Here is a 14,154-nt window from a genome sequence, read left to right as displayed (position 1 = left end):
GTCATGGGGAACCTGGAGTTCCCCAACAAACAGCCTAAGCAGGTCACCCCTACAATGAAGGTACAAGTTGAAAAACTCCATCCACTGTTCAATCAGCTTTTATTGTAGTCCTCCACTGGTAGAGTAAGTCCGGTCCTACCTTGAAGAGGACTGACCTTTATAACCACCAAAATTCTAAAATTGACAGCTACTACATTAAACAAAAGAGCAGAAGTTAAGTGAATTTGGACTTTATAAGAATAACATCTCCAAAATATTGGTAAAAAAAAGTTCCCAACCTAGAATTATATACCTGGCCAAACTATGAATCCAGTGTGAGGGTAGAATTAGACATATGTGGACATGAAGCTTTTAAAGATTTTCCTTCCATGCACCCTTTATTAAGAAGCTATTAGAAAAATATGTTAGGGCTGGGACTAATGTAAACTGCGTGAGGTGGCTTTATGGCCTTGGTGCACAATTTAAAGAGGCATCAAAAAGTTAATGAGTAGGAAAAAGAATATTTTAATGCAATATTTAAATAATAAAATTAATGGGAAAAGTCTATGGTGAACAAGACATCAAAATGTCAAATATAGGACCCAAAAGGGCTGGGCCGAGGTGAGGTGAGTGCGAGGCCAAGTCCACACATGCACGCAGGTGTGGATCCCATTTTTACTAAACATTTCGATATTCTCTTGCTTATACAGATTAGCCTTAAAGTGGGACAGCACTACATAAGGGTATATGTACAAAAAGATGTGTCATTGGGGATCACCTTGGAGTCTGATTATGACAATGACGAAATTATGTTGACAATTTTATTGGGTGGAAAGGGTGTGTACGAGTGTGTGTCTGGTGGGCTGGTGGTGGATATGCAAATTAAACCCTCATCTTCCATGGTGAGTAGTTAATAGATAATACTGCCAAATGGAAGAACCAAGAAGTAATCTAACATGTTATTAAAAGATATGGGGATAAATACTAAAAAAATGGATAAAAGATATGAAAGTGATTCCTTTTGTAGAAGGGAAATAAGAGAAGAACAAAGCAGGAATCTGGGGACTGCTATTTGTCTTAATGTTGCAGAACTAGTTGACATATGTGCATGTATGACTAATAGAAAAATTAAAATAAGTAAGTCAATGTTTGACATTTCAAATAAAAAACACTAAAGTAGTCATATAGAGAAGACAGAAGTTTATTGGACTTCTTTCATGATATTATGATTCGGTGTTATTTTTACTTTGAATTACATGTGAAGGTGGGTGCTAAACTGTCTCAATGATAAGTAGGGCCTCTAACAATCTCCCTGAGCTTGTACATTTTCTAGGAGGGATAAGGGCTGCACCTCATGTAACCCTCACAACTACATAACAAGGCATGAAATATCTTTAGGTGACGGATACCGACAGATGAAAGAAACTGAGGCTCAGAAAGGGAAAGTAACCAGTTAGAGCTAGTTACTCCATAGTAAATGGCATTGAGTAGACTGGGTACCAGATCATTCTGCCAATGAGATCAGTATTCATGCCAGGAAACTGGTGTTGGCTCCCTGGGGTGTAGCTGCATATTGGCCTCTTTTGTTCAGATTCTCACTTTTGCTATCTAGTTGTGGTTTGACCTGTATCCCCATTCCATGTTGGTGGCTGAAGCTGTTCCTTGCCATATGTGAGAACCCTCCATCTCACTGGCTGCAATACCTACAAATTCTGTCCTTAAAGCCAGACTTCCTGCCTCAACCATTCCATCATTTTTGTGCTTGCCTTTTCTGGGCCGAACTACAGGCCCATACAACTATGCAGCCTGGGGGCTGGCCTTCAAATGCCCTGGTGGACTGTGCATTACTTCAGGGAGGATCAATACTATTAAATTTGGAAGGATGAGGAAGTTATCTCTGGTTTGAACCAAGAAAGGAATCTTCCCCACCCTACCCCGCTGCCCCGGCCACAAACTGAGCTCCACCTGGAAGTTCCTGCCCCTGTCCAGTGGGGCCTTTGCACCTGCCTCTCCTTGCCCACATGCAGGGAGAATTGTAACCCTATTTCTTGAAACAGTAAGGGGATTATGTATCCTGGCTGGGGATGGCATATGTTTCTGCCTTCCCCACATTGCTCGAAGCCCAGTTATTTTACCCTGGGAAATTGAACAGCCTTATCACTCAAACGCACCTTATTGTTCAAACGCTCATTCACGAAGAGCCCTTCCATGCTTTATCTCCCTCCCCTTGTATTCTTTAGGGGTCTTGAGGCCCAAAACTATTTGATTAAGACAAAGTGCTACTTCCATGGGCCTAACTGGTTAACTCTTTCATTCCCTCATGATGTGGCTGTTTAGTTGGGCTAGAATTCTGTTTCCAAAAGACTGGGCCCTACCAAGAGGGAGGTGCTCATCTCTGTGCATGATATTAGTGATGGACCAAGAGTTTGGCGTCTGGCCAGCCAAATGCTCCCTGAGGTTTTGGGGCTCTGAATGAGGCTCAGAGAACTTGAAAAATCTAAAAAACCATAGCAACTAGAATCTGCAATCAGGGCCACCACTTTCAGGAGGGCTTCAACTCCAGGCATTATGTCCGCCAACACAGCTTTGACCCTTGGGGCTGGCTTTCTTCCCTGCTCTTTCTGCTTGCTTTCCTTTCCTCCCACATATCCTCTTCCAGAGATAGCTCAAAGGAAAAAATGTCTTTCCATAAAGCCTCTTTTGCTCCCCCCTAGAAAGACCTGACTAACCAGAGCGTATGGTTGTCTGATACTCTGTCTTGAGTTGTTTCTGAGAGGGGCCAATTTCCGGCCTAAGGTCCTTCTCTCTTCATGTTTACTGTGACACTGCCTCTTTTTTTGTTTGTCCCCATGTCAGCCAGAGTTTCTGAGACTTAGCCAAGAAATTCACTTTTTTTTTGGAGCTGCATAGGGCAAGATATGGAAAGAGAGGTAAGGAGCTACATACCTTTTCCCCTGAAGCTGCATGTGACCATCAAACAAGAAGCTCTCCAAATCCTGTTATTTGGGGTTTTTATGTAAGCTTCATTACATAGGCATGATTGGTTAAATTATTGGTATTGGTGATGGGACTCAATCTCCATTCCCTCTTCTGTCCTTGGAGGTCAGAGAGAGGAACTACAAGTTCCAACCCTCTAATCACTTGTTGGTTCCTGTGACGACCACCTGCCATTCTTAGGTGACCTAGAGGCTTTCCAAAGGACACCTCATTTATACAACAAAAGACACTGTTGTGGCTCTCCACACTTATAAAATTCCAAGGATTTAGGAGCTTGGTGCCAAGAAGGGGACAAGGGCAAAGACCGCATATATATTTCTTTCTTTCTTTAAAAGATTTTATTTACTTATTTTTAGAGAGGGGATGGAAGGGAGAAAGAGAGGGAGAGGAACATCAGTTTGATTGCATCTTGCACGTCCCCTACTGGAGACCAGGCCTGCAACCCAGGCATGTGCCCTGCACTAGGAATCAAATCTGTGACCCTTTTGGTTTGCAGGCTGGCACTCAATCCACTGAGTCACACCAGCCAGGGCCGGATATATATTTCTTATTATAAAAATTACAATATCACAGAAGTTAACATAGCTATTCCTGCTTTTTAACTGAGACTGAGCCTCACTGAAATAAGGTGCACAAAATCACACAACTTTTAAATGGCAAGGCCACTGGAACCTGTTCAAGTCTTTAAGGCTTGAAAGAAGGCAATACAGCATAGTGGAAAGAGAAAAAGCTCTGGGAACAAATTCCTCAGCTTAGTTCTTGCCTCCATTCCAGCTGCAGGACCTAAATTTCTCAACTTCACTTTCTTCTGCTGCCAAATGAAGAGAAATTTCTGTAGAAGAGGTTTGAGAACAAAAAGAATTGTGTATACAGAACACCTGTCACATAGCACTGCCATGCCTTCCATCACCCCATCATCTAGACCCAAGTTTATTCATCTTCCTACTATGTCATGCTGTTCCCAGCCCAATGCGGGAAGTCAGGCAGGGACATGAATAACTACGATAGAACAGAGAACACAGTCAGTACTGTATGAGCGCATGAACTTTGCCAGGATAGCTAAGCAGCACTTCACGGAAGCTGTGATATTAAATCTGGACCTGAAATGTTTCATCCCATTTCAAGAGAAGGAAAATAGATGGGAGGCTCCTGAGATTCTACATTTGGTAACTAGATAAAGCACTGGGTAAACGATGGGTGGTTAAGTATTCAGTAGACTAAAGGTCTGCACAGTGTGTGAAATGGGGTTGTTTAGGCGATGCCTGCTGTGTTAGATTTTAGGCTAGCCCCCTCCACAGTGCTTAAGATGATGATCCAGACTGAGGCGGGACTGAGCCCTCCTCCTTGGAGTCCCCACTGCCATCTGGTGGTCATCGAGAGCGCAGGTCCCAGCTGGAGGGGCTGACCCTCATCAAGGATGCTTCTTCAGAAGGGAGGGTAGGGATGGGGGCGGGGCTGGGAGGGCTGTTAAGCCAGTGAGCAGTGCTACTTCTTCCCTGCCCCCCAATCCAGGGAAAATTGGCATGAGAGAAAAAGGCCCAATATCTTGCCTTCAGCTCCTCACACCAGCTGGGATTCTATTTTTAACTAGCACTGTCCTGGTTGACAGCTTGGAACGCCTTCTCCCTTCGTTTTTACTTAGTCCTGCCTCTTGCAGCCCAGAGCCCAGCAGAGAGGATGGATAGGAGCCACCTTAGTGCTGGTTCCTTCACCGAAAACCCACTCTCCCTTCTCACTGTCCTTCGCTTTACCCAGCCTTTGACCAGCGTAGTGGGTTGACTGTAGAGGCATTATTAGCTGTGTAGCTAATGAGGCTTAGATTTCAAGGCTCCTCACTCATGCAAGTGTCTTCCAAGGCCCCGGTCAATATCCTAGCAATTTTGTATCTGTATCTTTTGTATTCTTTTTCTTAAAAAAGGGTTCCCGATTTTATAAGTTCTGGGCACAAAACTTGGGTCTGCCTCCTGTGGGTATGGTTTCTTTCCCATCTCCAACTCAGTACTTTAGGAGAGTTATTTTTGTCTTGTACTTATTTATTGTATGACCTTGAGCAGTTTTCTTTCCTGCTCTGGGTCTCAGTTTGCCCACCTGTTACAAGATGAAATGTCAAGGAAACCCTCTTCCAACATAGCATACCTCTGATTATCCATGTAATGTCCCTTTGGTGAGCTCATCTGTTCTTCCCTGTTTGTCATTGTGTGTATGAAGGGGAGGGTGTTGCTGTCTCTGCCTCTCTGGGGCTGAATCAGTCTTACAGTCAAAAGGGAGTTTGGGCTTTGGGAATTCTCTTCAGGTCCAGCCCTCCCCACCCCTCTTTGTTGTTGCTGGGCAGTAAGGGTGCTTCCATAGAGCAGAAGTTTGGCCAGGTTCTACTGCCAGAGAGGAGTGCATGAAAAGGTTCTACTCTTTAATTAGCTTCTGTACACCCGTCATGGTCTGACCCCTGGCTTTTCAAACACACATCGAATAAACTGAGTCTCATTATGCAGTGCTTCCTCTTTTTATCTTTTTTGAAATGTTTAATAAGCATTTATTAATATAATACCGTAACAAGGACACCACTTTAGGAGAATGTGCTCAGGACTCACGATGTACCATGGATCTCTTACCTCCTACACTCACCCTATTCCCAGCTACTATCTATGACATGGGTGTATAGGTGGGTCCAGGATGACAACCCAGAGACAACACACAGCCTCTTCCAGCCTCAGACTATGGGATTTTTGGCAGGGGGTCCTGCTATGTGTGACCTTACAGCAAAGACCACGAAACCCCATGCTTCCTCATCTGAGCCAAAAAAACACCCAGAATGGAAGTTTAGGAGGAAGCCAAGTCATTTATTACTTCTTGAAGACATCAGGTAGAGGAGGAGGGGGCAGGGACATAGTATTTAACTGGAAAGTAATGAAGGGACTTCTTAATGCAAAACAGCCTATTGGTCTGGGAGCTGTGAGATTAGGTTGGTGTTCCCAGTGCTGATTGGGGAAGGGCACTCTGAGGTCAAACTGGGGAGAGCCTGGAGCGTCTCAGGAATCAGCCCAGTGCCAGGCTCCACATCCCTAAATAAATCAGTGTCAGTACTATCCAAGCGTAAGAGGCAGGTTCCCCTGTCACAGGGTTCCCACCATGGAAAGATAGCCCATGACTAGTGATGCTGTGTCTGGGTCATCAAGTGTGCCTCCTTTTCTGTGTGTGTGTGTTGGGGGGGGGTCTGGGTTGTTTAATTGTGTCAATAAGCCACATTTTCCTGTGCACTGGGGTTAGTCCATACTGTTGGGTGTCGCTCTTTGGTGTCAGTTTGTCTGTGTCTCTTGTGTGTCTGGGTGGTCAGGAATGATAAAAGTAGGTCTGTCCTGACTCAGCCCCGGCTCCCCTCTACCCCTCAGCCAGGCCCCAGGGTGCTGATGGTGGTGTAGCTCAGCCGGGACAGTGAAGCAATGGAGGGGGTGGGAGGGTCCTCGTCTGGAAGAGGCCTGGGGCGAGCTCGCGGAGGCCGAGGGCAGCAGCGGGCACACGTGTCGAGACAGGCCTGGCGAAAGCGACGGTGCATGAAGCAGTAGACCAGAGGGTTGACACAAGCCGAGGCATAGCTCAGCAAGTGGATGAAAGAGATGGGCGCGCCTGAAAGTGCTCGGCGCGCTCCAGGGCCGTCGAAGGCCCGCCACGTATTGGCGCTGTACACTGGCAGCCAACACAGGAAAAAAAGCACAACGATCACCAGCAACATTCGCACCACACGCTTCTTCGCCAACAGCTTGGCTTGGGTGGGCCTGTGGCCGGGTCCTGGCCCGGTAGTGGGTGCAGTCAGCGCAGACAACTCCAGTGCAGGCCGGGAGCGCGGAAGCTGCACGTAACAGCCATCGCCGTCCTCGCCAGCAAGCCGGGTCTCTGGCCGGCAACGCCCGTTCGGTAGGGCAGCATCTGAGCACAGAGAGTGGGCGCTCAGAGCAGAAGACTGAGTTCTTACAACCTCCAGACCAACCCACCAAACCCCGCATTTCCAGCCTCTCTTTCTACTCCTTTCCGACCCACCAACCCTAGGCCCTGCCCTTTTCCAAAGCCCCGCCCCTTATGGATTTTACCCACCAGGTGCCGCAGCAGCACCCGGCAGCCCTCCTTGGCTTCGGACTCGGCTCTGGCTCTCGCTGTCACTGTCGCCATCAAAACGAAGCCCTAAGTAGAGCTCACGGGAAATAAGCCCGTAGGCCACGGCCATCACCACACCCGGGATGAAGAACAAGAGCAGGAGCAGCAGCACCGACCTGGAGACAGAGCACAGACCAATCAGGCGGGTCTTTGTCTAGCCATGATCACAGATGGAGGAAGAGCTAAGAACTGATGTTCCTAGGATTTGGGGGTGCTGCTGGGAAGGCTTAGAGAAGCCCCAAATGGGAGTCCCAGGGTGGTGGGTGCAGAAACGGAGTTGGAGTGGTAATTCCTGGAACAGCTGGAGGAAGATTCTGGAAAATGGTCCTAAGCATCTAATGGAGATGGAGAAGGGATTCCCAGGAACAGACAAGGCACCCTCACCAGGTTTGGCGAACCCTCGCACTGGGCCAGCGATGCACGCATTGCAGCACCCGGGGACCCACTGGCTGCACAACGGTGTACACGGGGTAGGGCACCATGAGAAGTCCGGACAGCATCCACGTGGCAATGATCACACGAGCTGCGTGGGAGCGCGTCTGCCACACGCGCGCCTGCAGTGGTCGGCAGATGGCGCTGTACCGTTCCAAGGCGATGGCCACCAGGCTTAGGGTAGACACACTCACAGACACCCCTAGTAAGGGAAGAGGAAAGGGTCACCTAGGAAGCATGAACTACACATTCACCAGTGTGATCTCCTCAGCTATATTCGGGAAACACCCAGGACATTGGGCAAGCGCTGTGGAAGAGGAGAGGGGGAAGGGGGGAAGGGTGGTTGTCTCACCTACCCATGAGGTAGGCAACTGCCTTGCAGATGACTGTGCCAAAGATGAATGTGCCCATGAGATTGGGCAGGAGGGTGAAGGGCATGCAGGCCACTGCCAGTAGGAGGTCGCTGACAGCCAGTGAGAGCAGGAAGGTGTTGGTGACAGTCCTCAGGCGGCGGCTCAGTCCCAGGACCACGATGATCAGTACGTTTCCTCCAACGCTCATCAGAAAGATCACTGCATAAAGGGTGACCCTAATGGCAAGCTCCAATTCTGAGTAGAAAAAGGAAGAGGTGGCTAGAGGGGTCTGGCCCCCACTCGGCCAGACCGTCCAGTCTCATTCATCCCCAGCCTCCACTACCGGCCCTGAGCCCCTGTTTCCCAAGAACACTCTCCACCCCCACTCAGTAAATGGTGAACTTGAATCTTTTATCCTTCTAACCCCTAGAGGCTTAATTAAATTGGCCTAACTCTACCCTTTCTTAAGAAAGTTTGTCTTTTCTCAAGCTTTACTTCAAATCTCTTTGTAGCCAAACTTCTCGAAAGGGTTACATGCATCTTTCTGCTCACTTATCTGTCCATTACAGTCAGTGCCCTGTCTGTCTGCACATCACTGTTTGGACACTCCTTCCCAAGGTCACTAAGCTTTAACTGTTAAATCGAAAGGTCTCTCGTAAGCCTATTCTGCTTAATCTCCTTGTAGTATTTGACAGGTCAGGTCCTATCTTTATTGTCTAAAAAAACCACCTTCACCTACTCTCTACTGTCTGCAACCTTTTGGCACGTGAAGAGTCTCTGAGGACTGCCCTCTTCCCCCTTCCCCCTCCTCCCTGCAATGCACCCACTTAAGCTACTGGATGACTCAGTTTCTTGAAGGCACTCCTGGCTCTCTCCTTTGCTCGCATTGGTTTCTCAGCCTGGAATGCTCTTTCAACGACCCCCATCTCTCATCACAAACTTGTTTTCTGTATCTGGTGAATTCCTATTTACCAATGTCCTTAACACTGAAATCAAGTACACCCTTCTGTGCAAGGCCTTTCTGAACACCTCATTTGGAGTTTATCTCCCCTTCCTCTGACCAATATATTTTCTTCACACATCTATTAGAATTCTTTTTACTGTCTGCCTTATATATTAATGATCTCCAAACATTCATTCTCACTCAACAAACATTTTGCCAGGTGCTGGGGATAGATATGAACATGAAAACATGGAGGGATACTCAGGTATATAACAGATAACTGCCACACAGTGTAATGAGGAGTGGAGGTTGAGGAATACACAAGTGCTGTGGGAACTCACAGGGGAGACACTAGAGTTGCTGGGCTAGACAGAGGGCTGACTCCATTCACTTGCATCGTTGACTATTGGGAGGTGGATTCATCTTTGGGTCTATATATCAAAGCTAAGAAGACCCAGACAAAACTGAATTGAATTAAATTGGCCCCGTCACTCATGCCTATGGCCTCATCATGAAGGAGTCCAAAGCCTGAAGGGAGAGAGCAGGGACAGAGTCTTCCAGGCTGGGGGAGAGGAAGACTCAGAGCTGCAACTCTCTCTTCCTCAGCCCATACATTTGCTGCCATGCCTTAGTTCCCATATTAAGCTGCTTTCTCATCAGTAATACTAACTTATTCAGAAACTGCTGTAGGTATCAAGTAAATGTTATTTCCAACAGATCCCCAAACTAAACCGAGCAGTGATGTTACTTGCTCAGAGCACGCAGTAAGGGGCAGAATCAGAATAAAAGCCAAGTCTCCAGATCTCTAAAATGCTTTGCTTGGTACTGCTCTTTGACTCCTTTGTCATTCATCACGCTGCCTCCTTTCTCCAATCAAACCTCAATCTCAGTGCTTCTTTCTCCCTCTCTTTGTTCTCTCTCATGACACTTCTCACTGAACGTGATGATGTTTAATTCTTTGTCTCTCCCACTGGACTACAAGCTTCTTGAGATCAGCATCAATGTCCATCTCATTTTCCAGCATATCCCTAGCACTTGGCATAATGTCCCTCTCAGAGGAGGTGTCAACACTTGCTTGTCAGTGAATCTGGAATGAATCTCTGTCACTCTGCATAAATATTCACCTGCTTTGTCCGTCCTCATCCATCCTTCACCTCTCTGCCTCTAAAGCTTGATATGCCCTCTCCTCTCTGGCTCTGTTTCTTTGGAGACAGAACTAATATTCAAGGGGACAATATTTAAGTGAGTGTAAATATGAGATGTTAAGATGTTAAGTGAAATGTTAATTGGATTGAGTTAATCTGATCTGAGTCTTTATGGGTAATATCTAAATGTGTAAGGGTAGTATCTGGAGAAAGATTACTTAAGTGAGTACCGGTAATATCTAATTGTGTGTGCATAATAGTGAAATGAAAGTGAGTGTGTTTAACGGATGAGTAAAATCTAAATGATTTGGGCGATAGTAATGTGAGTGTGGCTCACATCTCTTTTTCTGTGGGTAGCATCTGAGTGAACATGGGTAATACTCAAGCCTGTGTCTGTGTGGATTACATCCGAATAGTGTGGGTAATATCCAAATTTCTACAGGTAACACTTGAGTGAGCCTGGACAACAGGGTCTTGGTGGGTAACTTCTGATGTCCTGTGTAATATCCAGCTGTGTGTGGGCAACAATATCCAGATAAGTGAGGCCAATTCTTACATCTATGATGTGAATCACTTCACTGAATCACTTCATATTCTGCTTTTTCAGGGTCATTTGCTCTGTTCTCTATCCCTGCTGTCTTCTGTACCTTCAACCCTCATGGACTTTACTTTCTTTGCCTGGCTTTTTATTTTTTTATTTTTTTCAAAGATTTTATTTATTTATCTTTTAGAGAGAGAAGATGAGAAGAAGAAAGAGATGGAGAGAAACATGTGCAAGAGAAACATCGACCAGTTGTCTTTCATACACCCCCAACTGAGGACCTGGCCTGCAACCCAGGCATGTGCTCTGACTGGGAATAGAACTTGTGGCCTTCCAGTTCACAGGCTGATGCTCAATCCACTGAGCCATACCAGCCAGGGCCTTTGCCTTGCTTTTTAATATTTTTGTTTTTTTTTTCCAGGGTTTTGTCCTAGTACCTCTCTTTTCATTCTATAGAAAATTTGATCTATTCCCATGGCTTTCATTACCTCCTCTAGGCAAAGACCTTTGAAGCCTGTGTTTCCAGATCGTGCCTTTCCCCTAGATTACAGACCCTTGGGTTCAATAGTTTACTGGGCAACCCCAGCTGAGTATCTCACCAGCATTTAAGCTCAGTGGGTTCCAAGCTGAGTCAATTATAATCTTCTCTTTCAAACCTGATTCTTCTCCCTGGTAAACCTCCTCATTTTATAGCACGGATATCTATCCAACTGTCCAAGTCCAAAACCTGAACATCATTCCTCGATCTCTTCCTCCATTGCTATTTCCCATAAAGCACTAAATTCAGTTGATTCCACCTCCAGCAGTGCTTCTCAAATCCATTCGCTTCTCTCCATCCTCATGCCAGTACCTTAGTCTAAGCCAGCATCATCTTTCACTAGGACCAGTGTAATACAGTAGCCTTCTAAAAGGGTCCGCCTGCCTTCACTCTCTGCCTTTCATGTTTTGTCCTCCAATCCATCCTGGCAGTACTACTGAAACTTTCAGTAGTTCCCATTGTCCTTAAGATAAAACCAACACTCCTTAGCCAGGTCTAGAAGGCTCTCCATAAGTCCTTTATGCTAGTCTTCATTCTGAATGTTCATTATTCCTCTCTTATGGTATATACTTCAGGCACCCAGAAACTATGAGACCCTGAACAATAGTGCCATGGATTTCAACTTTGGGCTTTTACATACACTGTTCCTCGGCTAGGGATGCTTTTTGTTTTTTCTGTTTGTTCGCTTAGCTGGCTCTCCCACATCTTATTTAATTTTTATTCAGTTCATTCTTCACCTTCTCAGGAGTTCAACTTTGATTCCCAAGGCTAAGCTAAGCTAGAAGTGCTCCTTGCCTATGTGCCCGCAGCTCCCTCAAGGCACTTCCCACTTTGCGCTGCAATTTCCTGCTTACTTCTCTGTCTCTTCCACTAAACTGTGAGCTCAACGAAACAGGAATTGTATCAGTTTTGGTGCCTCGTGTAATCTCTGGTTTAATAAATATTTGTTGAATGAGAGAATCCAAGCGAGAATGTGTAACAGCTGGTCTGAAAAAGCATGCATTATTATGTTGGGTAAAAAAACCCCAAAAACTTGAATTATAATTTATTCCCACTTTCCTGGGCTTGGAATAATTTCCTTCTCTCAATTAACACCGTTTCCTCTCCTGAAACCCCACTTTTTCTTTTTCTGCTTAATAAACTCCAACTTCAAAACCCAGCTCCCAGGTTCCCTCTGTGAAGTTCTCTAACCCCATCTCCTTTGGGTGCTGATAATTTGGACCCTCTCATGGGACTTCCCATGTTGACTGTGATTTTTCCCCATTGGTTTTGTCTCCTCTTTACACTTGACTATGGACCAATGAGGGTCCAGACTGCGTGTAGTTCATCCTTGCGTCCCCAGCGTCTAGCGCAGGGACTACAATAGCAAGTGCCCAGAAGACATTTTAGAAAAGGCACAGGAAGGGGAAAATATATCTTGAGCCAGGTCATCAAAAAAAAAAAAAAAAAAAATGAGGATGCTGACTGATGGGAAGAGTGGAAGTTATTTTGGGGACTGGGTGAATGGGTGTCATCTGAAGGGGGGAAGGAAGGTGGGATGGAGGGGGCAGCCAGGCTCTAGGAGGGTGAAACCAAAGGCAAGGCAGGGTGGAGAGGAGGCTTGGAAGGGACTTGGAGACAATAAAAAAAGAGGGTTCGGAGGCTCGAGAAGAATTTCAAGTTGGGAGGCAGGGGGATTTCAGGATGAGTGAAATGGAGACAGGCAGCCTAACTAACTTCCAGCCTAATCCAAGTTTGAGGATCTCTTTGGGGAAGGTTGGCGGTTGGGGTAGGGGACACAGATTAGAACTCAAATTTCCCACTTAGGTCTTCCAGAGTGCTCCCTCCCCCAAACAACCCCTTTCTTTTCCCCAACCTTGCTTTTTGCCCTTTCTTTCCTTCCCCATTGTGACTCTGTGAACTGTATGTAAAGAAAAGGAGAGACCCAGAAGGATTGGCAAGAGGAAGTCCTTGCTTCCTCACCATCTATCGGTGTCTAGGAGCGGGCTGTGTGCTGAGGAGGGGGTTGTGCTTTGGGGGTTACCAGAAGCTCTGGGTGGGACCAGGGCAGCAGAGTGTGAAGGGGCTCTGACCACGTAGTGTGAAGCTGGGATGGAGTTTTAAGAATTGCAGAGGACAAATGTGTCAGGGAAACTGTTTGGGGCCTGAGGGAGCGCCTTGAGGGGATGGTGTAAGCGTTTGAGGAGGCAGTGTGGGGGCAATGGGGTCCCTCTATTTGTGTTGTGGAGGGCAGTGAGAAGGAGCTTTTGGAGGGGGCTTAAGGAGGCACCCACCTCGTGTCCCGTTGCCGCGGACGCGAGGCAGCTCGCAGCTGAGGTTGCCGGTACCGCTGCTGTTGAGGAAGGGGGGGCCCGGGCGGCACAGGGAAGCTCCTGGCCCGGGTCCGGATCCTGGCATGCTCCGGTTCAGCTTCAGTAGCTCCATGGCCCCGGCCCAGCCGCCGCCTCCCTCGGCTTGGCCAGGCGGGTTCCCGACGCGGCTCCACTTGCTCCAGCAGCGATTCCCCGGCGGCGCCCGCGCCCGCCTGGTCCCGCCCCCAACCTTGGCCCCTGCCCTCCACTCCTTCGCAGCGCTCCCGGCCTGGGCTCGCGCCCCCGCGGCTCGGCTAGGCAGCCTATCCCACCAGGTGATCTCCGCCGCCTCTCCCGCCCCGGACCTGCCCCCAGCGTAACTGTCCTTCAGGCTCGCCCCCTCCTTCGATCTCTCCGCTCTTAGAGACTTCCTCCGCTCCCACCTCCCCGCGCCACAATCCCCGGCCCCGGGGAATTGTGCGTGCGTGCGTGTGTGTGTGTGTGTGTGTGTGTGTGCGGGCGCGAGCGCGCGCGCCCGTGTTGGCGGGGTGCTGGGGGTGGGTGGAGAGATTTCGAGGAGGGTGTTTGCGGGGTAGGGAGAGTAAGAAGGGTGGGTAAGAGAGTAAGGTACGGGAGCTGTGGGGTCTAGCATCTTTCTATGGTGTGCGGGGATCGTAGAGGTGGCAACTGAGGGCGCAGATGCCCTAGCCCACGAGGAGCGCCGCGGTTACTGTACTACACCGCTGCGGCCGCAGTGACCGCGACGCTATCGCGACCGCGGTTCCCGGC

The 14,154-nt window shown here is 47.8% G+C and overlaps 1 protein-coding gene across 2 annotated transcripts; it reads right to left on the bottom strand.

Moving 5' to 3' along the window:
• Positions 1-5,823: 5,823 nt before the first annotated feature.
• CCKBR (cholecystokinin B receptor) lies at positions 5,824-13,596 on the bottom strand. Of its 2 annotated transcripts, XM_054580698.1 has the most exons (5): positions 13,348-13,596; positions 7,911-8,162; positions 7,507-7,756; positions 7,063-7,238; positions 5,824-6,897 (listed from the first exon to the last, which is right to left on the bottom strand). In XM_054580698.1, the coding sequence occupies exons 1-5, from the start codon at positions 13,496-13,498 to the stop codon at positions 6,359-6,361; spliced, it is 1,368 nt and encodes a 455-aa protein (XP_054436673.1). In that variant the 5' UTR covers positions 13,499-13,596; the 3' UTR covers positions 5,824-6,358. The 2 variants fall into 2 exon arrangements, with proteins under 2 accessions (XP_054436673.1, XP_054436674.1); XM_054580699.1 differs by lacking the exon at positions 7,911-8,162.
• Between the last annotated feature and the right edge of the window lie 558 nt (positions 13,597-14,154).

This window comes from Pteronotus mesoamericanus, unplaced genomic scaffold, assembly GCF_021234165.1.
Source record: "Pteronotus mesoamericanus isolate MK-2021 breed Mesoamerican mustached bat unplaced genomic scaffold, CSHL_Meso_final contig_591, whole genome shotgun sequence".
NCBI classification, from domain to species: Eukaryota; Metazoa; Chordata; class Mammalia; order Chiroptera; family Mormoopidae; genus Pteronotus; species Pteronotus mesoamericanus.
The sequence above is the reverse complement of the archived record's forward strand: the minus strand, read 5'-3'. Positions and strand labels throughout refer to the sequence as shown.